The sequence below is a fragment of the Anser anser genome, assembly GCF_964211835.1.
Source record: "Anser anser genome assembly, contig: HAP1_SCAFFOLD_269, whole genome shotgun sequence".
Taxonomy (NCBI): Eukaryota; Metazoa; Chordata; class Aves; order Anseriformes; family Anatidae; genus Anser; species Anser anser.
In genome coordinates, this window is record NW_028153923.1 from 85,236 (window position 1) to 111,193 (window position 25,958).

General features: G+C 55.8%; 3 protein-coding genes across 3 annotated transcripts; all 3 read right to left on the bottom strand.

Annotated features, from left to right (window-relative positions):
- Positions 1 to 338: 338 nt before the first annotated feature.
- LOC310891151 (protocadherin alpha-2-like) lies at positions 339 to 3,560 on the bottom strand. The gene has a single exon (XM_083853439.1). It carries the CDS (start codon positions 2,915 to 2,917, stop codon positions 422 to 424), a length of 2,496 nt encoding a protein of 831 aa, XP_083709565.1. The 5' UTR covers positions 2,918 to 3,560; the 3' UTR covers positions 339 to 421.
- A 7,035-nt stretch (positions 3,561 to 10,595) lies between these two features.
- On the bottom strand, positions 10,596 to 13,356 carry LOC310891153 (protocadherin alpha-2-like). The gene has a single exon (XM_083853441.1). It carries the CDS (start codon positions 13,227 to 13,229, stop codon positions 10,722 to 10,724), a length of 2,508 nt encoding a protein of 835 aa, XP_083709567.1. The 5' UTR covers positions 13,230 to 13,356; the 3' UTR covers positions 10,596 to 10,721.
- A 5,748-nt stretch (positions 13,357 to 19,104) lies between these two features.
- On the bottom strand, positions 19,105 to 25,908 carry LOC310891150 (protocadherin alpha-2-like). The gene is given in 2 exon segments (XM_083853438.1): positions 19,105 to 19,502; positions 19,504 to 25,908. Coding segments are annotated over 2 exon segments (2,559 nt in total). The 5' UTR covers positions 21,984 to 25,908; the 3' UTR covers positions 19,105 to 19,423.
- Positions 25,909 to 25,958: the final 50 nt, after the last annotated feature.

The following is a 25,958-nucleotide window of genomic DNA, read 5'->3' on the forward strand; positions in this document are numbered from 1 at the left end:
AACAAGTTGAACAGACACCAACGGTGCTCACCTGCACCATGTCCCTTTGTAACAGTGTGTGAGAAGGAAAGACATCAATATTCAGGTATCATAGGTATCAGACATAACGCATGAAGAGATGACTTCACAGCTGACCCTGTACAGCACAAGAGGTTTCTAGAAGGGCCCTGTCCTGGCAGCAGGAGCGGGGCTCCGAGCACAACAGCCCTTGGCAGGACCCGCGCTGGGGCACAGACCCAGACCACAGCGCTGTCGGAACTCGCAGCTCGAGCACCTGACGAGCACCGAGCGGCCGCGGGCCGGGGGTTGCGCCCGGCTGCCACAACCCCCTCGAGGGGGCAGGCGGGAGCGGGAGGGGGGTGGGTGGGGAGCAGAAGAGAGCGAGGAAAAGATTTTAAAGGGCAAGGAAAAGGGAGAAAGATTAAAGGGCAAGAGGAGGGCGAGTGGCACTGACCGTGTCCAGGAGAGCGGGCGGCTCCTGCGGCGGCTCCTTCGGCGCGGGGCCGGGCGGCGGCGGGCAGTTGGGGCTGAAAACCATCAGGTCGCTCTTGCCCGCGCCGTCCGCCACGCACAGGCTCCGGCTCTGGCGCTGCGAGTACGACCAGCTGCCCACCTCGCTGGCGCACACCAGCGTCGCCGGCCCGGGCCCCGCCAGCACGGCCGCCCGCGGCGCCCAGCGCGACGCCCCGTACAGCACCACCGCCAGCAGGAACAGGCTCGACACCGCGCAGATGGCCACCACCAGCCACACGTTCGTCGCCGACGCCGCCGCCGCCGCCGCCGCGCCGCCCTCCGCGCCCGCCGCCGGCCGCAGCCCCGCCCCCGCCGACACCGCCCCCGCCGCCGCCAGCGCCGCCTCGGCGCCCTCCACCAGCGACACGCTCAGCGTGGCCGTGGCCGAGCGCGACGGCTCCCCGTGGTCCCGCACCACGATCAGCAGCCTCTGCCGCGGGCCGTCCGCCTCCTCCAGCGCCCGCGCCGTGCTCACCTCGCCGCTGTACAGCCCCACGCGGAACGGGCCCTTGCCCCGCGGCTCCCACAGCTCGTAGCGCAGCCACGCGTTGTAGCCCGAGTCCGCGTCCACCGCGCGGATCTTCGCCACCACCTGCCCCGCCGGCGCCCCCCACGCCGCCCACGCCCACAGCGACCCCGACGACGACGACGACGCCTCGCCCGCAGCCCAGGGCCCCGGCCCGCCGCCGGCAGGCGGGAGCAGCGCCGGCGCGTTGTCGTTCTCGTCCACCACGAAGAGCTGCACCGTGGCGTTGCCGCACAGCGGCGGCTCGCCCGCGTCCACCGCCCGCACCTCGAACTGCAGCACCTGCAGCTCCTCGTAGTCCAGGGGCTGCAGCGCCCACAGCCGCCCGCTCTCCGCGTCCACCGACACGTAGCTCGACGCCGGACGCCACCCCGACCCCGACCCCGACCCCGCGCCCGCGCCGCCCTCCGCCACCGAGTAGCTCACGCGCCCGTTGCCCGCCTCGTCCGGGTCCCGCGCCCACAGCCGCGCCAGCTCCGCGCCCGCCGCGTTGTTCTCCCGCGCCAGCACCGTGTACACGGCCTGCGCGAACGCCGGCGCGTTGTCGTTCACGTCCGACACCGGCACCCGCAGCCCGCGGCTGGCGCGCAGCGGCGGCGCCCCGCCGTCCTCCGCCCGCACCTCCACCTCGTACTCCGACACCCGCTCCCGGTCCAGCGCCTCCCGCAGCACCAGCGAGTACGAGCCCGCGAACGTCGCCACCAGCCCGAACGGCGACGGCGGCCACACCGCGCACCGCACCCGCCCGTTCGCCCCCGAGTCCCGGTCCGACACGCTCAGCAGCGCCACCACCGTCCCCACCGACGCGTCCTCGGCCACCGGCACCGACAGCGACGTCACCCACACCTCGGGCGCGTTGTCGTTCACGTCCAACACCTCCACAACCACCTCGCAGTGCCCCGACAACGGCGGAACGCCCTTGTCTCTCGCCGCGATTTGTAACTCGTATAAGCGCACTTCTTCAAAGTCCAGGGGGCCCCGCAGACGGATCTCCCCTGTCTGCGGATCAATGCTGAAGACATCTCTCTTGGCAGCAGGAACTGAACTGACGATGCTGAAGGAAAATTCGTGATTAATTCCCTCGTCCGGGTCTGTGGCACCCACGTGCGCCACGAGAGTCCCCTCCGCCGAGTTTTCTGGCAGCCGCACTTTATACACCGACTGGTTGAACTGGGGCGCGTTGTCGTTCGCATCCAGCACCGACACCACCAGCTCCACCGTGCCCGTCAGCGACGGCCTGCCCCCGTCACTTGCCGTCAGCAACAGACGGTGCTCGGCCAGAGACTCGCGGTCCAGACCTTTCGTCAGCACCAGGAACAGCGACTTCCTACCATCATCTGAAGATTTCATATCCAGGGCGAAGTGCTCGCTGGGGCTGAGGGTATAGGAGAGCTGCGCGTTGGCTCCGATATCCGCATCCGACGCGCCCTCCAGCGGAAAGCGGGACCCCGGCATCGTATTTAATTCCGGGATGCTGAGGTTTTTGGTGGCGGCGGGGAAGAGCGGGGCATTGTCGTTGATGTCGGTGACCTCCACCTCCACGTAGAAGACGCGCAGCGGCCGCTCCAGCAGCACCTCCAGGCGCAGGGCGCAGGGCGCGCTCTTCCCGCACAGCTCCTCCCGGTCCAGCCGCGAGCTCACCACCAGCGCCCCGCTCGCCCCGCTCACCTCCACGCTCGCCCGCCGGCCCTGCGCCACCAGCCGCAGCCGCCGCGCCTCCGCCTCGCCCGCCTCCAGGCCCAGGTCCTGCGCCAGCCGACCCACCACCGTGCCGCCCTTGGCTTCCTCCGGCACCGAGTAGCGCACCTGCCCGCCGCCCAGCGCCCAGGCCGCCTGCAGCACCAGCACCCGCACCACGGCCCGCACGCACACCGCCATGGCCGCCGCCGCCGCCCGCGCCCCGCACGGCTCCCGCCGCCGCCGCCGCCGCTCTCCTGCCCGCCCCGCGCCGCTCCCCCCGCGCGCACAGCCGCCCTTCCCGCCGCCCCGGGGCGGAGCCGCCCTCCCGCCGCTCCCGCGCCGTTCCTGAGCCTGCAGCGACACCGTGTGCTCCGCCGCCTCACTCGCGCCCGCCGCCGCCAGCACGGCAGCGACACCGCCCCCGCCTCGCGGGACGCCCCCGGCACTCGCGGGACGCCCCCGGCACTCGCGGGACGCCCCCGGCACTCGCGGGACACACCACGCCGACGGCGCCGCCACCGAGCCCAGCACAGGCCGAGACAGCAGCGCTAACGAGGGGGCAACAGCCCCGCAGCGCTGCGCTCCACACGACGCTCCCCGCACACCGACCGGCTCCCAGCCCTGCACGCACCGCGCCGACGGACGCTCCTCTTCCTCACTTGCTTGTTTTTCCAATCTTCCTCCTACTTTGCTTCTACTCCATTCTCTGTCTTGCTTCCTTTCTTGCTTCCCTAATTTCTTCTGAACGTCTTCTTTCCTTCTTCCACTACAAACCAACTTTCGTTTCTTTTCTCCTTCTGTCTTTGCTTCTTTGCTTCCTTCCTTTCTGTATTTTCCTAAATTTCCTTCCTTTCATTTCTTTCTTGCTTCCTTTCCTTCCTTCCCTGTTCCACCTTTTTTCTCTTCCATTCTCTCTTGCTTGCTTCTTGCTCGCTTGCATTCTTCTCGATGTCTTCCTTCCGTCTTTCTTTCTCTCAGATTCTTTCTTCATTCGTTCTCTACCTCTCTTTCAGTCCATTCATTCATTCCTTCAGTGACATCTTTCATTTTCTCTTACTTCTTTCATCCATCCTGCAATTTCTTTATGCTTCCTTTCTTTCCTTCACTCCTTCTATACATCTGCTTCTCTTCCTCTCCTCTTTACTTTTCCTTTTTTTTTCTTCCTTTATCAAAATGCTTTCCAAATGCCTGCACCACTCTTCCAATCAAGCTCAGACATGCCCTGAGGCAAAACCTCTTCTTCCTCTTCCTCACCACCTTCCATTCAGCTCTGTACAGAATCCCTTAGCACTCAGGAGGACCATGTCTCCCCAGGAATTTCTCTGATGAGCCACTGCACACCAGACGACCTGGATGCCCACTTCAAACAGGCTCCAAGACCTCCATGTAGCTCACGTGAGTCTTTCACTATTTACTTTTAAACAGCAAAAAATACATCCATCTGTCTCTGAAACACATAATTTTTGCATAGGAACAGCTTACCAGCAGCATCAGTGGTTTCTTGCTCAGAAAAAGGAATAGATTCATGCATGGAGAACTGGTTTAAAAGGGAAAGTCTCATTTAAAGTCTTCAGTGATTTCTAGGGAAGAGTGGGAGGTGCTCCATGACACACAGCTATCACACAGGAAGCCATCGTGCAGGAGAGAAGAAAACCAAAGGATCCCATTCCCCTTCATCGAAACACAACCTTTTCCAACATCATAAACACAGACAGCACTTCTTTCCCTTCTCCACACTTCTTGGCCGATTCCACACTCTGGTTGCAACCACTTCCCACACACAAGGCTCATTTCCTGCTCAGTACCACCCTCCCAACAATCGAATAGCCACCCCTTCTCCGTGCCTCTCACAAAATCAAAGCCACAGCACCTGAACGACACACACCGACCGGCTCCCAGCCCTGCACGCACCATGCCGACGGACGCTCCTCCTTGCTTGCTTGCTTCCTTCCTTCCTTTCTTGTCTCTCTCCTCCTTTCCTTCTCCTCCATTCTCTGCCTTGCTTGCTTTCCAGCTTGCTTTCTTACTTGCCTACATTCTTCTGGACGTCTACTTTCACTCTTTCTCTTCTTTCACTTCTTTCCTCCTTCCATCTTTGCTTCTTTGCTTCCTGCCCTTCCATTTCCTAAATTTTCTTCTTTTCCTAAATGTCCTATATTTTCTAAATATTCCTAATTTTCCTAAATTTCCTTTTCCTAAATTTCCTTTTCACTTCTTTCATTCTCTCCTTTCCTTCCTTCTTTGGCGCTTTTCTCCTTTGTTTCTCTTCCATTCTCTTTCTTGCTTGGTTCTTGCTTGCTTCTTCCTTGCTTCTTGCTAGCTTGCATTCTTCTCCATGTCTTCCTTCTTTCTCTTTCTTTCTTTCTTTCTTTTTTCTTTCTTTCACTCTTTCTTTCTCTTAGATTTTTCTTCATTTGTTCTCTACCTGTCTTCCTGTTTGTTTCGTCCTTTCAGTGTCTTCTTTCCATTTCTTTTATTTCTTTCATACTTTCAGTTCCTTCTTTCCTTTCTTCTCACTTCTTTCATTCATCGTACATGTTTCTTCATGTTTCCTTTCTTTCATTCACTCCTTCCATCCATCTGCTTCTCTTCCTCTCCTCTTTACTATTCCTTATCTTCTTCCTCCTCTACTTTTTTTTCCTCCTTTATCAAAATGCTTTCCAAATGCCTGCACCACTCTTCCAATCAAGCTCAGACATGCTCTGAGGCAAGACCTCTTCTTCCTCTTCATCACCGCCTTCCATTCTGCTCTGTACAGCATCGCACAGCACTCATGAGGACCATGTCCCCCCAGGAACTTCTCTGATGAGCCACTGCACACCACAAGACGTGGATGCCCACTGCAAACAGTCTCCAAGACCTCCATACAGCTCAGGTGAGTCTTTCACTCACTTTCACAAACTGCAACCTTTCATGACTGTCCTGCTGTCTGCTCACACTGAGATGGAAAGCAACAGGAGAGGAACAAGATCAGGCAGCGGTGCTCTGCTGCTCCAAATCTACAGCCATTACACAGGCTACGTTCTGTCCATCCAACATAATGATATTGCAGTTAAATAGCAAAAAGCCATGCATTGCTCGCTTCAACACATCTTCTCTGAGTACGATCCACTAACCTGTAGATCAGTGCTTACTTGTTTAGAAAAAGAAGCATTTCCTTGACAGGAGAATTGCTTATAAAGAACAACTTTAATGAAAGTTATCAGAGATTTCTGGGGAAGCTGGATGGAAAAATTTCCTTCAGATGTGGGACACCTCTGAAATCACTGGACACCACACACTGCTCCCGTACACTCGTTCACTTTTGGAATGAGCCCTGCTAGAAGAAACCCACCATCTCCACCAACACCAACTATGCAACACCCCCCCACACTGGGGGAAGTCAAGTGCACAAAGATTACACCCACCACATCATGCCTCCTTAGAAATTTCCTCTATTCATTACTCCAGGCAGACACCAGGGGAAGGAACTGTTGCCACTGAGAGAAACTGTTCTGTTGATGTCCACATATTCACCAGAAGGCTCCAAACCTACAGGCATTCCCCAGGCAATGTTGAGTCCATCCAACATAAAGCAAACACAACTAAACAGCAAAAAAATTACATACAACTGTCTCTGAAACACATAATTTTTGCATAGGAACAGCTTACCAACAGCATCAGTGGTTTCTTGCTCAGAAAAAGGAATAGATTCATCGATGGAGAACTGGTTTAAAAGGGAAAGTCTCATTTAAAGTCTTCAGTGATTTCTAGGGAAGCTGGACTGAACAGAAATCATCAAGCTTAGCAAAAGCTCCTCAGTCATGGGAGAGTGTGAAGTGCTCCATGACACACAGCTATCACACAGGAAGCCATCGTGCAGGACAGAAGAAAACCAAAGGATCCCATTCCCACTTCAGCAAAACATGAGCTTTGCCAACATCATGAACACGGAGAGCACGTCTTCCCCTCCTCCCCACTTTTTGGTCAATGCCACACTCTGGATTCCACCCAGCATCACCTTTTCACACACACAAGGCTCATTTCCTACTCAGTATCATCCGGCCCATTGCCAAATGCCCACCCATTCTCCGTGCTGCTCACAAAATCACTGCCACAACACCTGAACAATGCTCCACCCCACTGACACAATCCAGCTCCAAACCCACCTCTGAGCATCACCCTCTGCAGAACCTCGCCTTCTCCCACCACTGCCAGGCTCTTCCCCCCTGCACAAACGGCACTCACAAGGTTTTGCACTGGCTCAGCAATCCCAGATGGAAACGGAGAAAGCTGGACCGATGGACAACGTTTACAGCAGCTCCTGCTGGAGCCGCCACTCCTCATGCTCAGGAACACAGGAGTCAAAGGCCATCTGCCAGACTGCTGCAAATCCAGGCCTATGGTACAGAACAGTGAGATGAACGAAAACCAAGTGGGCAGACAACAACAAAACTCTACATAGAACCTGGGGAGGCCCTGGAACACTGGGCCAGGGATTGACACAAATAGCCTTCCTTGGAGACAGACAGACCTTGACAGGATGAGGCCCTGACCAGCCTCATCTAACTGCGGTGTTTGTCCTGCTCTCAGCAAGGGAACCACGAATGTGCACGTGTCACCTTCAACACAAGGTACCTTAAGGTCCCCGGCATTCACTTCCACTGCAAAAAGGGGACCATCCCAGGAAAACATCAGCTTCCAACAAGTTGCCAGCAAACACAAGATCGCCCTGCTCAAGATCACCAGATCACCATAGGAACATCAGGAATGGCCCGGTCCTACTCAGTGCCACTGACATGTTCACCTCCACCAGATACCACACTTGCTCGCCACACCCCAAGGCTGACTCCAGCTCTTGCAGAACCTCCCCATCAAGGAAAGTACCACAAAGAAACATACAAAGAGAATCACATAGACACTGTCCCCAGCACACCCTCTGCAGCTGACCATTCCAGTTTTCTGTGCTTCAACAATCTCAGATGCAAACATTACAGGGGGATGAGGGACACAATTTCTAAAGGTGATGGTGTGACAGTCCAAAAGGCAAAAGGTGCTCATTTCATTTTGTGAAAGAACACTCCAGATGTTGACAAGCAAAGCACTCTTATGGATGATATGAACCCTATGCATGCATGTGTTACATGTTCCAATGAAAAGTTCTGGGGACTTTGAAGGGGCTGGCTGTGAATGCCAATGTTGAAAGCACGTGAAATCAGGACACCGTATGTCAAACCATTTCTCTGGTCAGGAATGAAAGGCCACAATCAGGCAAAGATGAGAGTACAGTTGTTTCATGTGCCTCAATGGAATGCATTTCTGAGTAATGTCTCAACATCACAACACCAGCGGCTCTACAGTCTCAGGCATCCTTCTGGAACCACACATGGCAAGAAGATTTCACAAGGTCTCCAACCAAAAAAAACAACAACCAACCAACCAAAGACATTTTCCTTAGAAAGGTTTCAAGGGTACACTGAATGACAAAGAATAGTGTCTGCAGGACCACCATCACCACCCTTCATGTCTTGAACTCCTTCAGCAATCTCAGGTGTAAATGCTGCACAACAAAAAGAAACAGCATTTGTGGAGCTCATGTCATGACAGCTCGAAGCAAAATCGGTATTGGTTTTATTCTGTCAGAGAAAACCTCAGATACTGAACAACTAGCCTCAGTAAGATGTTCCAAACCAGGAGCTGAGGACCTCTTGGATGCACGCCAACAGAGATGTGAAAATTAAAAAAGAAAAAAAATAATAATACGGGGATTACACATAAGGGGATTGTAAGTCCATAAAACCAACAGCAATGGAATACAAGAAGAACGACTTGAACAAACACCAAAGGTACTCCCCTATCTCATGTTCCATTATGAGCTCTCTGTGTGAAGGTGCAAGACTCCAACATTGTTGTATCATGAGCATCAGACACCCCACCAACTGCACCCAGCTGTAATGAACATGAGCTCGGCACAAGGAAACAATCACAGCATATTTACCAGCACTCCAGGGACACAAGCGAGGCCGGTCACCACAGAATGCATACAACTGGCACAGTCAGATCCTCTGAAACCATCCTCAAAGAAAACACCCTGCCTGATGCACAAAACCAGATTCTTTCTTGCCCTGACCTCTGGCTGTGCTCTTCTACCTCTGTATTGCAAAGAACACTAGTGGCATACTCATAAAGGGAAAAAGTATAACATGGTTTCAGATGCATCTTCCCCTTTACAAACTACTTTCTGGTGGTAAAGAGAGTGAAAAAGTTGGTATATTTTCAAAGAGCATAAAAAGAGATGGGGGACACAAGCATGGCTTGCACAGAGCGGAGACATGGTGATCACAAGCAACTGCAACTCTACACGGAAGCCATGCAACAGCAGGATAGGGAGGGAGTCAAAATACCTTCCCCTGACATATTCTGACCCGCACAAGACAAGGCCCTCTGCAACCTCATCTAATGCAACTCCAGCCCTCCACACGAGGACAACACATCCCTGCCTCAAGGGAAATCACCCACTCCACTTCCTGATCCACTTCTCTGCGATGCCTGAAGCTTTTCCTTCTCATCCAACATGTCCCAGAGGAGAAAGAGAAATTCACAACTAATGAAAGGCAATATACACACTAGGCGTATACCTCAAATGACATGCAGACCATTTCAACACCACATACTACCTCAAGTTAAGGAAGACCTTCAAATCGTGTCTCTTGGAGTCTAGGAAAGGGTCTTGCCCGGCAACACTCCGGCAACATTCTGCCTCAGGATTTGCTTTAGGAACCCATGATCTGCAATTCTGGGACGTGTGTTCTTAACACAAGTACGCATCTCTCCATCCTGTGTTATGACATGCAATGCAGACTTGATTTCCTTTTCAAGTTCATGGTTCACATCAGGAAATTACCAGGTCCCATTCACTGCCATGGCCGCATTCAACTCCACCGGATTACGTTTTCCCTTCCCACCCTATGGATCACATCAGATTTCACAGACCATTCCTATCAATCACAGCTACAAAAATGAAAAATATTCCAATGATACCAAATGCACAATGTCTCGCAGACTCTTTGTAATAACTTCTAAGCAGGGCTGTGTGTTACATGCCACTTCCCTAACGAGGAATACAAGTCCACAGTCAGAAAAGCCCAAAGACCCAAGTGTCACCTTCGTCATTGCTTCTTGACAGGACAATCAAAACACACAAAGACAAAGTTCTCAACAAGAACAAAAACAATACACAAAAAATCGACACCAGCAGGCTCGGCATTCAGCTACTTAAATGGCTTTCAATAGTGCCTGCTGCACAGTCACCACCACATCGAATCTTCCTGGCCTGCAGTCCTTCAACATTCTCGAGCAGAAATGCTTCAAACCAGTAACCAACAGGACTTGCAGAGACCATGTTGTGACAGATCTAATGAAAATAGGCACTGATTTCATTCTCTATGAGAAAAACTCAGATACTGAACAGCTAGCCTCAATAAGATGTTCGAAAGCAGGAGATGAGGAGATCTTGGAGACACAAATACAGACATGACAATGCCATCGTCAGCTGATTACAGACAGTAGCACAATAATAGGACCAGGCATACATGGCCACAACTAGAACAAGTTGAACAGACACCAACGGTGCTCACCTGCACCATGTCCCTTTGTAACAGTGTGTGAGAAGGAAAGACATCAATATTCAGGTACCATAGGTATCAGACATAACGCATGAAGAGATGACTTCACAGCTGACCCTGTACAGCACAAGTGGTTTCTAGAAGGGCCCTGTCCTGGCAGCAGGAGCGGGGCTCCGAGCACAACAGCCCTTGGCAGGACCCGCGCTGGGGCACAGACCCAGACCACAGCGCTGTCGGAACTCGCAGCTCGAGCACCTGACGAGCACCGAGCGGCCGCGGGCCTGGGGGTTGCGCCCGGCTGCCACAACCCCCTCGAGGGGGCAGGCGGGAGCAGGAACGAGGAAGGAGCAGAAGGGAGCGAGAAAAAGATTTTAAAGGGCGAGGAAAAGGGAGAAAGATTAAAGGGCAAGAGGAGGGCGAGTGGCACTGACCGTGTCCAGGAGAGCGGGCGGCTCCTGCGGCGGCTCCTTCGGCGCGGGGCCGGGCGGCGGCGGGCAGTTGGGGCTGAAAACCATCAGGTCGCTCTTGCCCGCGCCGTCCGCCACGCACAGGCTCCGGCTCTGGCGCTGCGAGTACGACCAGCTGCCCACCTCGCTGGCGCACACCAGCGTCGCCGGCCCGGGCCCCGCCAGCACGGCCGCCCGCGGCGCCCAGCGCGACGCCCCGTACAGCACCACCGCCAGCAGGAACAGGCTCGACACCGCGCAGATGGCCACCACCAGCCACACGTTCGTCGCCGACGCCGCCGCCGCCGCCGCCGCGCCGCCCTCCGCGCCCGCCGCCGGCCGCAGCCCCGCCCCCGCCGACACCGCCCCCGCCGCCGCCAGCGCCGCCTCGGCGCCCTCCACCAGCGACACGCTCAGCGTGGCCGTGGCCGAGCGCGACGGCTCCCCGTGGTCCCGCACCACGATCAGCAGCCTCTGCCGCGGGCCGTCCGCCTCCTCCAGCGCCCGCGCCGTGCTCACCTCGCCGCTGTACAGCCCCACGCGGAACGGGCCCTTGCCCCGCGGCTCCCACAGCTCGTAGCGCAGCCACGCGTTGTAGCCCGAGTCCGCGTCCACCGCGCGGATCTTCGCCACCACCTGCCCCGCCGGCGCCCCCCACGCCGCCCACGCCCACAGCGACCCCGCCGACGACGACGACGACGACGCCTCGCCCGCAGCCCAGGGCCCCGGCCCGCCGCCGGCAGGCGGGAGCAGCGCCGGCGCGTTGTCGTTCTCGTCCACCACGAAGAGCTGCACCGTGGCGTTGCCGCACAGCGGCGGCTCGCCCGCGTCCACCGCCCGCACCTCGAACTGCAGCACCTGCAGCTCCTCGTAGTCCAGGGGCTGCAGCGCCCACAGCCGCCCGCTCTCCGCGTCCACCGACACGTAGCTCGACGCCGGACGCCACCCCGGCCCCGACCCCGACCCCGACCCCGCGCCCGCGCCGCCCTCCGCCACCGAGTAGCTCACGCGCCCGTTGCCCGCCTCGTCCGGGTCCCGCGCCCACAGCCGCGCCAGCTCCGCGCCCGCCGCGTTGTTCTCCCGCGCCAGCACCGTGTACACGGCCTGCGCGAACGCCGGCGCGTTGTCGTTCACGTCCGACACCGGCACCCGCAGCCCGCGGCTGGCGCGCAGCGGCGGCGCCCCGCCGTCCTCCGCCCGCACCTCCACCTCGTACTCCGACACCCGCTCCCGGTCCAGCGCCTCCCGCAGCACCAGCGAGTACGAGCCCGCGAACGTCGCCACCAGCCCGAACGGCGACGGCGGCCACACCGCGCACCGCACCCGCCCGTTCGCCCCCGAGTCCCGGTCCGACACGCTCAGCAGCGCCACCACCGTCCCCACCGACGCGTCCTCGGCCACCGGCACCGACAGCGACGTCACCCACACCTCGGGCGCGTTGTCGTTCACGTCCAACACCTCCACCACCACCTCGCAGTGCCCCGACAACGGCGGAACGCCCTTGTCTCTCGCCGCGATTTGTAACTCGTATAAGCGCACTTCTTCAAAGTCCAGGGGGCCCCGCAGACGGATCTCCCCTGTCTGCGGATCAATGCTGAAGACATCTCTCTTGGCAGCAGGAACTGAACTGACGATGCTGAAGGAAAATTCGTGATTAATTCCCTCGTCCGGGTCTGTGGCACCCACGTGCGCCACGAGAGTCCCCTCCGCCGAGTTTTCTGGCAGCCGTACTTTATATACCGACTGGTTGAACTGGGGCGCGTTGTCATTCGCATCCAGCACCGACACCACCAGCTCCACCGTGCCCGTCAGCGACGGCCTGCCCCCGTCACTCGCCGTCAGCAACAGACGGTGCTCGGCCAGCGACTCGCGGTCCAGACCTTTCGTCAGCACCAGGAACAGCGACTTCCTACCATCATCTGAAGATTTCACGTCCAGAGCGAAGTGCTCGCTGGGGCTGAGGGTATAGGAGAGCTGCGCGTTGGCTCCGATATCCGCATCCGACGCGCCCTCCAGCGGAAAGCGGGACCCCGGCATGGTATTTAATTCCGGGATGCTGAGGTTTTTGGTGGCGGCGGGGAAGAGCGGGGCATTGTCGTTGATGTCGGTGACCTCCACCTCCACGTGGAAGACGCGCAGCGGCCGCTCCAGCAGCACCTCCAGGCGCAGGGCGCAGGGCGCGCTCTTCCCGCACAGCTCCTCCCGGTCCAGCCGCGAGCTCACCACCAGCGCCCCGCTCGCCCCGCTCACCTCCACGCTCGCCCGCCGGCCCTGCGCCACCAGCCGCAGCCGCCGCGCCTCCGCCTCGCCCGCCTCCAGGCCCAGGTCCTGCGCCAGCCGACCCACCACCGTGCCGCCCTTGGCTTCCTCCGGCACCGAGTAGCGCACCTGCCCGCCGCCCAGCGCCCAGGCCGCCTGCAGCACCAGCACCCGCACCACGGCCCGCACGCACACCGCCATGGCCGCCGCCGCCGCCCGCGCCCCGCACGGCTCCCGCCGCCGCCGCCGCCGCTCTCCTGCCCGCCCCGCGCCGCTCCCCCCGCGCGCACAGCCGCCCTTCCCGCCGCCCCGGGGCGGAGCCGCCCTCCCGCCGCTCCCGCGCCGTTCCTGAGCCTGCAGCGACACCGTGTGCTCCGCCGCCTCACTCGCGCCCGCCGCCGCCAGCACGGCAGCGACACCGCCCCCGCCTCGCGGGACGCCCCCGGCACTCGCGGGACGCCCCCGGCACTCGCGGGACACACCACGCCGACGGCGCCGCCACCGAGCCCAGCACAGGCCGAGACAGCAGCGCTAACGAGGGGGCAACAGCCCCGCAGCGCTGCGCTCCACACGACGCTCCCCGCACACCGACCGGCTCCCAGCCCTGCACGCACCACGCCGACGGACGCTCCTCTTCCTCACTTGCTTGTTTTTCCAATCTTCCTCCTACTTTGCTTCTACTCCATTCTCTGTCTTGCTTGCTTTCTTGCTTCCCTAGTTTCTTCTGAACGTCTTCTTGCCTTCCTTCACTACTAACCAACTTTCGTTTCTTTCCTCCTTCTGTCTTTGCTTCTTTGCTTCCTTCCTTTCCGTATTTTCCTAAATTTCCTTCCTTTCATTTCTTTCTTGCTTCCTTTCCTTCCTTCCCTGGCTCTTTCCTTCTTTGTTTCTCTTCCACTCTCTGTCTTGCTTGCTTCTTGCTTGCCTGCATTCTTCTCGACTTCTTTCTTCTCTCTTTCTTTCTCAGATTATTTCTTCATTTGTTCTCTACCTCTCTTCCAGTTCCTTCATTCTTTCAGTTCCTTATTTCCTTTTCTCTTACTTATTTCATTCATCCTACAGTTTCTTCATGCTTCCTTCCTTTCCTTCACTCCTTCTATACATCTGCTTCTCTTCCTCTTCTCTTTACTTTTCCTTTTCTTCTACCTCCTCTTCATTTTTTTCCTCCTTTATCAAAATGCTTTCCAAATGCCTGCACCTCTCTTCCAAGCTAGCTCAGACATGCTCTGAGGCAAAACCTCTTCTTCCTCTTCCTTGCCGCCTTCCATTCTGCTCTGTACAGAATCCCTTAGCACTCATGAGGACCATGTCTCCCCAGGAATTTCTCTGATGAGCCACCGCACACCAGACGACCTGGATGCCCACTTCAAACAGGCTCCAAGACCTCCATATAGCTCATGTGAGTCTTTCACTCATTTTTTTTAACAGAAAAAAATACATACATCTGTCTCTCAAACATTTTTTTTTTTTTTGCATATGAACAACTTACGGGCAGCATCAGTGGTTGCTTGCTCAGAAAAATGAATAGATTCATGCATGGATGTTGTGGTTTAACCCGGCTGGCAGCTAAACACCACACAGCCGTTCGCTCACCCTCCCCCCTCCCTCTCTGGGATGGGGGAGAGAAACGGGAAAGTGAAGCCGGTGAGTTGAGATAAAGACAGTTTATTAAGACAGGAATATAATAATAACAATAATAATAATAATAGTGATAATGATAATGGTATTAATAATAATAATGTGTAAGAAAACAAGTGATGCACAATGCAATTGCTCACCACCCGCTGACCGATGCCCAGCCTATCCCCGAGCAGCCGACCCCCCACCCCGGCCAGCCACCCCTATATATTGTTTAGCATGACGTCAGATGGTATGGAATACCCCTTTGGCCAGTTTGGGTCAGCTGTCCTGGGTCTGTCCCCTCCCAGCTCCTGCTGCACCCCCAGCCTGCTCGCTGGCAGGACAGAGCGAGAAGCCAAAAAGTCCTTGGCCTGGTGTAAACGCTGCTCTGCAACAATTAAAACATCAGCATGTTATCAGCGCTCTTCTCATCCTAATCCAAAACATAGCACCCTACCAGCTACTATGAGGGAAAATTAACTCTGTCCTAACTGGAACCAGGACAATGGAGAACTGGTTTAAAAGGGAAATTCTCATTTAAAGTCTTCAGTGATTTCTAGGGAAGCTGGACTGAACAGAAATCATCGAGCTTAGCAAAAGCTCCTCAGTCATGGGAGAGTGTGAGGTGCTCCATGACACAGCTATCAAACAGGAAGCTGTCACGCAGGAGAGAAGAAAACCAAAGGATCCCATTCCCCTTCATCGAAACACAACCTTTTCCAACATCATAAACACAGACAGCACTTCTTTCCCTTCTCCACACTTCTTGGCCAATGCCACACTCCGGTTGCAACCACTTCCCACACACAAGGCTCATTTCCTGCTCAGTACCACCCTCCCCACAATTGAATGCCCACCACTTCTCTGTGCTGCTCACAAAATCACTGCCACAACACCTGAACAATGTTCCACCCCACCGACACAATCCAGCTCCAAACCCACCTCTGAGCATCACCCTCTGCAGAGCCTCGCCTTCTCCCACAATTGCCAGGCTCTTCCCCAATTCACAAACGGCACTTGCAAGGTTATGCACTGGCTCTGCAATCTCAGTGTTAAACAGAGAAAGCTGGACCGATGGAAAATGTTTACAGCAGCTCCTGGTGGAGCCACCACTCCTCATGCTCAGGAACACAGGAGTCAAAGGCCATCTGCCAGACTGCTGCAAAGCCAGGCCCATGGTACAGAACAGTGAGATGAACGAAAACCAAGTGGGCAGAAAAAAAAAAAAACTCTACGTAGAACCTGGGGAGGCCCTGGAACACTGGGCCAGGGATTGACACAAATAGCCTTCCTTGGAGACACACAGACCTTGACAGGATGAGACCCTGACCAGCCTCATCTAAATGCAGTGTTCGTCCTGCTCTCAGCAAGGGAACCATGGATGTCCACGTGTCACCTTCAGCATGAGGTTCCTTAAGGTCCTCGGCATTCACTTCCACTGCAAAAAGGGAGGTCATCCCAGGAAAACATCAGCTTCCAGCAAGTTGCAAGCAAACACAAGGCAAGATCACCCTGCTCAAGATCATCCTGGGAACATACAAAATGGCCCGGTCCTACTCAGTGCCACTGACATGTTCACCTCCACCAGATACCACACTTGCTCGCCACACCCCAAGGCTGACTCCAGCTTTTGCAGAACCTTCCCATGAATGAAAGCACCACAGAGAAGCATACAAACAGTATCACATAGACACTGTCTCCAGCACATCCTCTGCAGCTGACCCTTCCAGTTTTCAGTGCTTCAGCAATCTCAGATGCAAACATTACAGGGGGATGAGCAACACGATTTCTAAAGGTGATGGTGTGACAGCCCAAAAGGCAATGGGTGCTCATTTCATTTTGTGAAAGAACACCCCAGATGTTGACAAGCAAAGCACTCTTATGGATAACATCAACTCTATGCATGCATGTGTTACATCTTCCAATGAAAACTTCTGGGGATTTTGAAGGGGCTGGCTGTGAATGCCAATGTTGAAAGCACGTGAAATCAGGACACCGTATGTCAAACCATTTCTCTGGTCAGGAATGAAAGGCCACAAACAGGCAAAGATGAGAGTACAGTTGTTTCATGTGCCTCAATGGAATGCATTTCTGAGTAATGTCTCAACATCACAACTCCAGCAGCTCTGCAGTTTCAGGCACCTTTCTGGAACCACACATGGCAAGAAGATTTCACAAGGTCCCCAACCAAAAAAAACAACAACCAACCAACCAAAGACATTTTCGTTAGAAAGGTTTCAAGGGCACACTGAATGACAAAGAATAGTGTCTGCAGGACCACCATCACCACCCTTCATGTCTTGAACTCCTTCAGCAATCTCAGGTGTAAATGCTGCACAACAAAAAGAAACAGCATTTGTGGAGCTCATGTCATGACAGCTCGAAGCAAAATCGGTATTGGTTTTATTCTGTCAGAGAAAACCTCAGATACTGAACAACTAGCCTCAGTAAGATGTTCCAAACCAGGAGCTGAGGACCTCTTGGATGCACGCCAACAGAGATGTGAAAATTAAAAAAGAAAAAAAAAAGTAAGAGGATTACACATAAGGGGATTGTAAGTCCATAAAACCAACAGCAGTAGAATACAAGAACGAGTTGAACAAACACCAAAGGTGCTCCCCTATCTCATGTTCCATTACCAGCTCTCTGTGTGAAGGAGCAAGACTCCAACATTGCTGTATTGTGAGCATCAGACACCCCACCAACTGCATCCAGCTGTAATGAGCATGAGCTGGGCACAAGGAAACAATCACACCACATTCACCAGCACTCCAGGGACACAAGCGAGGCCGGTCACCGCAGAATGCATACAACTGGCACAGTCAGATCCTCTGAAGCCATTCTCAAACAAAACACCTTGGTTCATGCTTCAAACCAGTTTCCTTCTTGCCTTGACCTCTGGCTGTGCTCTTCTACCTCTGTACTCCAAAGCACTCTAGCGGCATACTCATAAAGGGAAAAGTATAACATGATTTCAGATGCATCTTCCCCTTTACAAACAACTTTCTGGTGGTAAAGAGAGTGAAATTTGGTATACTTTCAATGCGCATAGAAAAAGACAGGGGACACAAGCATGGCTTGCAGAGAGCAGAGACATGGTGATCACAAGCAACTGCAACTCTACACAGAATCCATGCAACAGCAGGAAAGGGAGGGAGTCAAAATGCCTTCCTTTCACATATTCTGACCTGCACAAGACAAGGCCCTCTGCAACCTGATCTAATGCAGTTCCAGCCCTCCACACAAGGACAACACATCCCTGCCTCGAGGGAAATCACCCCGTCCACTTCCTGGTCCACTGCTCTGTGATGCCTGAAGTTTTTCCTTCTCATTCAACATGTCCCAGAGGAGAAAGAGAGATTCACAACTGATGAAAGGCATTATGCCTCAAATGACATCCAGACCATTTCAACACCACATATTGTCTCAAGTTAAGGAAGACCTTCAAATCACGTCTCTTGGAGCCTGGGAAAGGGTCTTCCACAGCAATACTCTGGGACGATACTTCCTCAGGCTTTGCTTTAGACACCCATGATCCACCATTCTGGGACGTGTGTTCTTAACACAAGTACGCGTCTCTTCTTCTTCGGTTACGGCATGCAATGCAGATCCTTTACAAGTTCATCGCTCACATCAGGAAATGGCCAGGTCCCATTCACTGCCATTGCCACATTCAACTCCACCTGATTACATGATTTCCCTTCCCACCCCAAGGATCACTCCAGCTTTCACAGACCCTTCCCATCAATGACAGCTACAAAAAATGAAAAATATTCCAATGGTACTAAATCCACCATGTCTGGCAGACTCTTTGTAACAACTTCTAAGCAGGGCTCTGTGTGACATGCCACTTCCCTGACAAGGAATACAAGTCAACAGTCAGAAAAGCCTAAAGACCTAAGTGTCACCTTCGTCATTTCTTCTTGACAGGACAATCAAAACACACAAAGTTCTCAACAAGAACAAAAACAAAACAGAGCACAATGACAATAGCAGGCTTGTCATTCAGCTACTTAAAGGGCTTTCAATAGTGCCTGATGGACAGTCACCACCAGACTGACTCTTCCTGTCTTGCAGTCCTTCAACAGTCTCAAGCAGAAATGCTTCAAACCAGTGACCAACAGGACTTGCAGAGACCATGTTGTGACAGCTCTAATGAAAATTGGCAGATTTCATTCTCTCTGAGAAAAACTCAGATACTGAACAGCTGCTTTCAATAAGATGTCCCAAAGCAAGAGATGAGGAGATCTTGGAGATAAAATACAACAATGCAAAAGCCACCATCAGCTGATTACAGACAGTAATATGCTGCCTGTACCACAATAATAGGACCAGGCATACATGGCCACAACTAGAACCAGTTGAACAGACACCAACGGTGCTCACCGGCCCCGTGTCCCATTTGTAACTGTGTGAGAAGAAGTAAGACACCAATATTCAGGAACCATAGGTATCAGCCATGAGAATGACTTTCCACCATCATGCATGCAGAGAAGATTTCACAGCTGACCCTGTACAGCACAACAGGTGTCCAGAAGAGCCCTGTCCCGGCAGCAGGAGGGGGGATCCAAGTACACCAGCCCTTGACAGGCCCCATGCTGGGGCACAGACCCTGGCCACAGCACTGTTGGCACTCGCAGCTCGAGCACCTGACGAGCACCGAGCGGCCACGGGCCCGGGGGTTGCGCCCGGCTGCCACAACCCCCTCGAGGGGGCGGCTAGGAGCAGGGGAAGGAGCAGGGACAGGTAAGGTTAGGCAGAGGAAGAGGACAAGACTAAAGAGCGAGGACATGGGCAATGAAGAAAGAAAAGACGAGGGAGAGAAAGCGGGCAAGATTAAGGGGCGAGAGGAGGGCGAGTGGCACTGACCGTGTCCAGGAGAGCGGGCGGCTCCTGCGGCGGCTCCTTCGGCGCGGGGCCGGGCGGCGGCGGGCAGTTGGGGCTGAAAACCATCAGGTCGCTCTTGCCCGCGCCGTCCGCCACGCACAGGCTCCGGCTCTGGCGCTGCGAGTACGACCAGCTGCCCACCTCGCTGGCGCACACCAGCGTCGCCGGCCCGGGCCCCGCCAGCACGGCCGCCCGCGGCGCCCAGCGCGACGCCCCGTACAGCACCACCGCCAGCAGGAACAGGCTCGACACCGCGCAGATGGCCACCACCAGCCACACGTTCGTCGCCGACGCCGCCGCCGCCGCCGCCGCGCCGCCCTCCGCGCCCGCCGCCGGCCGCAGCCCCGCCCCCGCCGACACCGCCCCCGCCGCCGCCAGCGCCGCCTCGGCGCCCTCCACCAGCGACACGCTCAGCGTGGCCGTGGCCGAGCGCGACGGCTCCCCGTGGTCCCGCACCACGATCAGCAGCCTCTGCCGCGGGCCGTCCGCCTCCTCCAGCGCCCGCGCCGTGCTCACCTCGCCGCTGTACAGCCCCACGCGGAACGGGCCCTTGCCCCGCGGCTCCCACAGCTCGTAGCGCAGCCACGCGTTGTAGCCCGAGTCCGCGTCCACCGCGCGGATCTTCGCCACCACCTGCCCCGCCGGCGCCCCCCACGCCGCCCACGCCCACAGCGACCCCGCCGACGACGACGACGCCTCGCCCGCAGCCCAGGGCCCCGGCCCGCCGCCGGCAGGCGGGAGCAGCGCCGGCGCGTTGTCGTTCTCGTCCACCACGAAGAGCTGCACCGTGGCGTTGCCGCACAGCGGCGGCTCGCCCGCGTCCACCGCCCGCACCTCGAACTGCAGCACCTGCAGCTCCTCGTAGTCCAGGGGCTGCAGCGCCCACAGCCGCCCGCTCTCCGCGTCCACCGACACGTAGCTCGACGCCGGACGCCACCCCGGCCCCGACCCCGACCCCGACCCCGCGCCCGCGCCGCCCTCCGCCACCGAGTAGCTCACGCGCCCGTTGCCCGCCTCGTCCGGGTCCCGCGCCCACAGCCGCGCCAGCTCCGCGCCCGCCGCGTTGTTCTCCCGCGCCAGCACCGTGTACACGGCCTGCGCGAACGCCGGCGCGTTGTCGTTCACGTCCGACACCGGCACCCGCAGCCCGCGGCTGGCGCGCAGCGGCGGCGCCCCGCCGTCCTCCGCCCGCACCTCCACCTCGTACTCCGACACCCGCTCCCGGTCCAGCGCCTCCCGCAGCACCAGCGAGTACGAGCCCGCGAACGTCGCCACCAGCCCGAACGGCGACGGCGGCCACACCGCGCACCGCACCCGCCCGTTCGCCCCCGAGTCCCGGTCCGACACGCTCAGCAGCGCCACCACCGTCCCCACCGACGCGTCCTCGGCCACCGGCACCGACAGCGACGTCACCCACACCTCGGGCGCGTTGTCGTTCACGTCCAGCACCTCCACCACCACCTTGCAGTGCCCTGATAAAGGCGGAACGCCCTTGTCTCTCGCCGCGATTTGTAACTCGTATAAGCGCACTTCTTCAAAGTCCAAGTGGTCCCGCAGACGGATTTCCCCTGTCTGCGGTTCAATGCTGAAGACATCTCTCTTGGCAGCAGGAACTGAACTGACGATGCTGAAGGAAAATTCGTGATTAATTCCCTCGTCCGGGTCTGCGGCACCCACGTGCGCCACGAGAGTCCCCTCCGCCGAGTTTTCTGGCAGCCGCACTTTATACACCGACTGGTTGAACTGGGGCGCGTTGTCGTTCGCATCCAGCACCGACACCACCAGCTCCACCGTGCCCGTCAGCGACGGCCTGCCCCCGTCACTTGCCGTCAGCAACAGACGGTGCTCGGCCAGAGACTCGCGGTCCAGACCTTTCGTCAGCACCAGGAACAGCGATTCAAGATGTTCTTCACTCCGCTGCAAATCCAGGGCGAAGTGCTCGCTGGGGCTGAGGGTATAGGAGAGCTGCGCGTTGGCTCCGATATCCGCATCCGACGCGCCCTCCAGCGGGAAACGGGAACCGGGAGGCGAGTTTTCCGATAAACTGAGGTTTACCAGAGCGGCGGGGAAGAGCGGGGCATTGTCGTTGATGTCGGTGACCTCCACCTCCACGTAGAAGACGCGCAGCGGCCGCTCCAGCAGCACCTCCAGGCGCAGGGCGCAGGGCGCGCTCTTCCCGCACAGCTCCTCCCGGTCCAGCCGCGAGCTCACCACCAGCGCCCCGCTCGCCCCGCTCACCTCCACGCTCGCCCGCCGGCCCTGCGCCACCAGCCGCAGCCGCCGCGCCTCCGCCTCGCCCGCCTCCAGGCCCAGGTCCTGCGCCAGCCGACCCACCACCGTGCCGCCCTTGGCTTCCTCCGGCACCGAGTAGCGCACCTGCCCGCCGCCCAGCGCCCAGGCCGCCTGCAGCACCAGCACCCGCACCACGGCCCGCACGCACACCGCCATGGCCGCCGCCGCCGCCCGCGCCCCGCACGGCTCCCGCCGCCGCCGCCGCCGCTCTCCTGCCCGCCCCGCGCCGCTCCCCCCGCGCGCACAGCCGCCCTTCCCGCCGCCCCGGGGCGGAGCCGCCCTCCCGCCGCTCCCGCGCCGTTCCTGAGCCTGCAGCGACACCGTGTGCTCCGCCGCCTCACTCGCGCCCGCCGCCGCCAGCACGGCAGCGACACCGCCCCCGCCTCGCGGGACGCCCCCGGCACTCGCGGGACGCCCCCGGCACTCGCGGGACACACCACGCCGACGGCGCCGCCACCGAGCCCAGCACAGGCCGAGACAGCAGCGCTAACGAGGGGGCAACAGCCCCGCAGCGCTGCGCTCCACACGACGCTCCCCGCACACCGACCGGCTCCCAGCCCTGCACGCACCACGCCGACGGACGCTCCTCTTCCTCACTTGCTTGTTTTTCCAATCTTCCTCCTACTTTGCTTCTACTCCATTCTCTGTCTTGCTTGCTTTCTTGCTTCCCTAGTTTCTTCTGAACGTCTTCTTGCCTTCCTTCACTACTAACCAACGTTCGTTTCTTTCCTCCTTCTGTCTTTGCTTCTTTGCTTCCTTCCTTTCCGTATTTTCCTAAATTTCCTTCCTTTCATTTCTTTCTTGCTTCCTTTCCTTCCTTCCCTGGCTCTTTCCTTCTTTGTTTCTCTTCCACTCTCTGTCTTGCTTGCTTCTTGCTTGCCTGCATTCTTCTCGACTTCTTTCTTCTCTCTTTCATTCTCAGATTTCTTCATTTGTTCTCTACCTCTCTTCCAGTTCCTTCATTCTTTCAGTTCCTTATTTCCTTTTCTCTTACTTATTTCATTTATTCTAAAGTTTCTTCATGCTTCCTTCCTTTCCTTCACTCCTTCTATACATCTGCTTCTCCTCCTCTTCTCTTTACTTTTCCTTTTCTTCTACCTCCTCTTCATTTTTTTCCTCCTTTATCAAAATGCTTTCCAAATGCCTGCACCTCTCTTCCAAGCTAGCTCAGACATGCTCTGAGGCAAAACCTCTTCTTCCTCTTCCTTGCCGCCTTCCATTCTGCTCTGTACAGAATCCCTTAGCACTCATGAGGACCATGTCTCCCCAGGAATTTCTCTGATGAGCCACCGCACACCAGACGACCTGGATGCCCACTTCAAACAGGCTCCAAGACCTCCATATAGCTCATGTGAGTCTTTCACTCATTTTTTTTAACAGAAAAAAATACATACATCTGTCTCTCAAACATTTTTTTTTTTTTTTGCATATGAACAACTTACGGGCAGCATCAGTGGTTGCTTGCTCAGAAAAATGAATAGATTCATGCATGGATGTTGTGGTTTAACCCGGCTGGCAGCTAAACACCACACAGCCGTTCGCTCACCCTCCCCCCTCCCTCTCTGGAATGGGGGAGAGAAACGGGAAAGTGAAGCCGGTGAGTTGAGATAAAGACAGTTTATTAAGACAGGAATATAATAATAACAATAATAATAATAATAGTGATAATGATAATGGTATTAATAATAATAATGTGTAAGAAAACAAGTGATGCACAATGCAATTGCTCACCACCCGCTGACCGATGCCCAGCCTATCCCCGAGCAGCCGGCCCCCCACCCCGGCCAGCCACCCCTATATATTGTTTAGCATGACGTCAGATGGTATGGAATACCCCTTTGGCCAGTTTGAGTCAGCTGTCCTGGGTCTGTCCCCTCCCAGCTCCTGCTGCACCCCCAGCCTGCTCGCTGGCAGGACAGAGCGAGAAGCCAAAAAGTCCTTGGCCTGGTGTAAACGCTGCTCTGCAACAATTAAAACATCAGCATGTTATCAGCGCTCCTAATCCTAATCCAAAACATAGCACCCTACCAGCTACTATGAGGGAAAATTAACTCTGTCCTAACTGGAACCAGGACAATGGAGAACTGGTTTAAAAGGGAAATTCTCATTTAAAGTCTTCAGTGATTTCTAGGGAAGCTGGACTGAACAGAAATCATCGAGCTTAGCAAAAGCTCCTCAGTCATGGGAGAGTGTGAGGTGCTCCATGACACACAGCTATCACACAGGAAGCCATCATGCAGGACAGAATAAAACCAAAGGATCCCATTCCCCTTCATCGAAACACAACCTTTTCCAACATCATAAACACAGACAGCACTTCTTTCCCTTCTCCACACTTCTTGGCCAATGCCACACTCTGGTTGCAACCACTTCCCACACACAAGGCTCATTTCCTGCTCAGTACCACCCTCCCCACAATCGAATGCCCACCACTTCTCTGTGCTGCTCACAAAATCACTGCCACAACACCTGAACAATGTTCCACCCCACCGACACAATCCAGCTCCAAACCCACCTCTGAGCATCACCCTCTGCAGAGCCTCGCCTTCTCCCACAATTGCCAGGCTCTTCCCCAATTCACAAACGGCACTCGCAAGGTTATGCACTGGCTCTGCAATCTCAGTGTTAAACAGAGAAAGCTGGACCGATGGAAAATGTTTACAGCAGCTCCTGGTGGAGCCACCACTCCTCATGCTCAGGAACACAGGAGTCAAAGGCCATCTGCCAGACTGCTGCAAATCCAGGACCATGGTACAGAAGAGTGAGATGAACGAAAACCAAGTGGGCAGACAAAAAAAACTCTACACAGAACCTGGGGAGGCCCTGGAACACTGGGCCAGGGATTGACACAAATAGCCTTCCTTGGAGACAGACAGACCTCGACAGGATGAGGCCCTGACCAGCCTCTTCTAACTGCAATGTTCGTCCTGCTCTCAGCAAGGGAACCATGGATGTCCACGTGTCACCTTCAGCATGAGGTTCCTTAAGGTCCTCGGCACTCACTTCCACTGCAAAAAGGGAGGTCATCCCAGGAAAACATCAGCTTCCAGCAAGTTGCAAGCAAACACAAGGCAAGATCACCCTGCTCAAGATCACCCTGGGAACATACAAAATGGCCCGGTCCTACTCAGTGCCACTGATATGTTCACCTCCACCAGATACCACACTTGTTCGCCACACCCCAAGGCTGACTCCAGCTTTTGCAGAACCTTCCCATGAATGAAAGCACCACAGAGAAGCATACAAACAGAATCACATAGACACTGTCTCCAGCACACCCTTTGCAGCTGACCCTTCCAGTTTTCAGTGCTTCAGCAATCTCAGATGCAAACATTACAGGTGAATGAGGGACACAATTTCTAAAGGTGATGGTGTAACAGCCCAAAAGGCAATGGGTGCTCATTTCATTTTGTGAAAGAACACCCCAGATGTTGACAAGCAAAGCACTCTTATGGATAACATCAACTCTATGCATGTATGTGTTACATTTTCCAATGAAACGTTCTGGGGATTTTGAAGGGGCTGGCTGTGAATGCCAATGTTGAAAGCACGTGAAATCAGGACACCGTATGTCAAACCATCTCTCTGGTCAGGAATGAAAGGCCACAAACAGGCAAAGATGAGAGTACAGTTGTTTCATGTGCCTCAATGGAATGCATTTCTGAGTAATGTCTCAACATCACAACTCCAGCAGCTCTGCAGTTTCAGGCACCTTTCTGGAACCACACATGGCAAGAAGATTTCACAAGGTCCCCAACCAAAAAAAACAACAACCAACCAACCAACCAAAGACATTTTCGTTAGAAAGGTTTCAAGGGCACACTGAATGACAAAGAATACTGCCTGCAGGACCACCAACACCACCCTTCATGTCTTGAACTCCTTCAGCAATCTCAGGTGTAAATGCTGCACAACAAAAAGAAACAGCATTTGTGGAGCTCATGTCATGACAGCTCGAAGCAAAATCGGTATTGGTTTTATTCTGTCAGAGAAAACCTCAGATACTGAACAACTAGCCTCAGTAAGATGTTCCAAACCAGGAGCTGAGGACCTCTTGGATGCACACCAACAGAGATGTGAAAATTAAAAACGAAAAAAAAAATAATAATACGGGGATCACATATAAGTGGA

Excerpts from the sequence above, each read along its gene's own strand:
- LOC310891151 (XM_083853439.1), bottom strand. The coding sequence starts at position 2,917 with ATGGCGGTGTGCGTGCGGGCCGTGGTGCGGGTGCTGGTGCTGCAGGCG.
- LOC310891153 (XM_083853441.1), bottom strand. The coding sequence starts at position 13,229 with ATGGCGGTGTGCGTGCGGGCCGTGGTGCGGGTGCTGGTGCTGCAGGCG.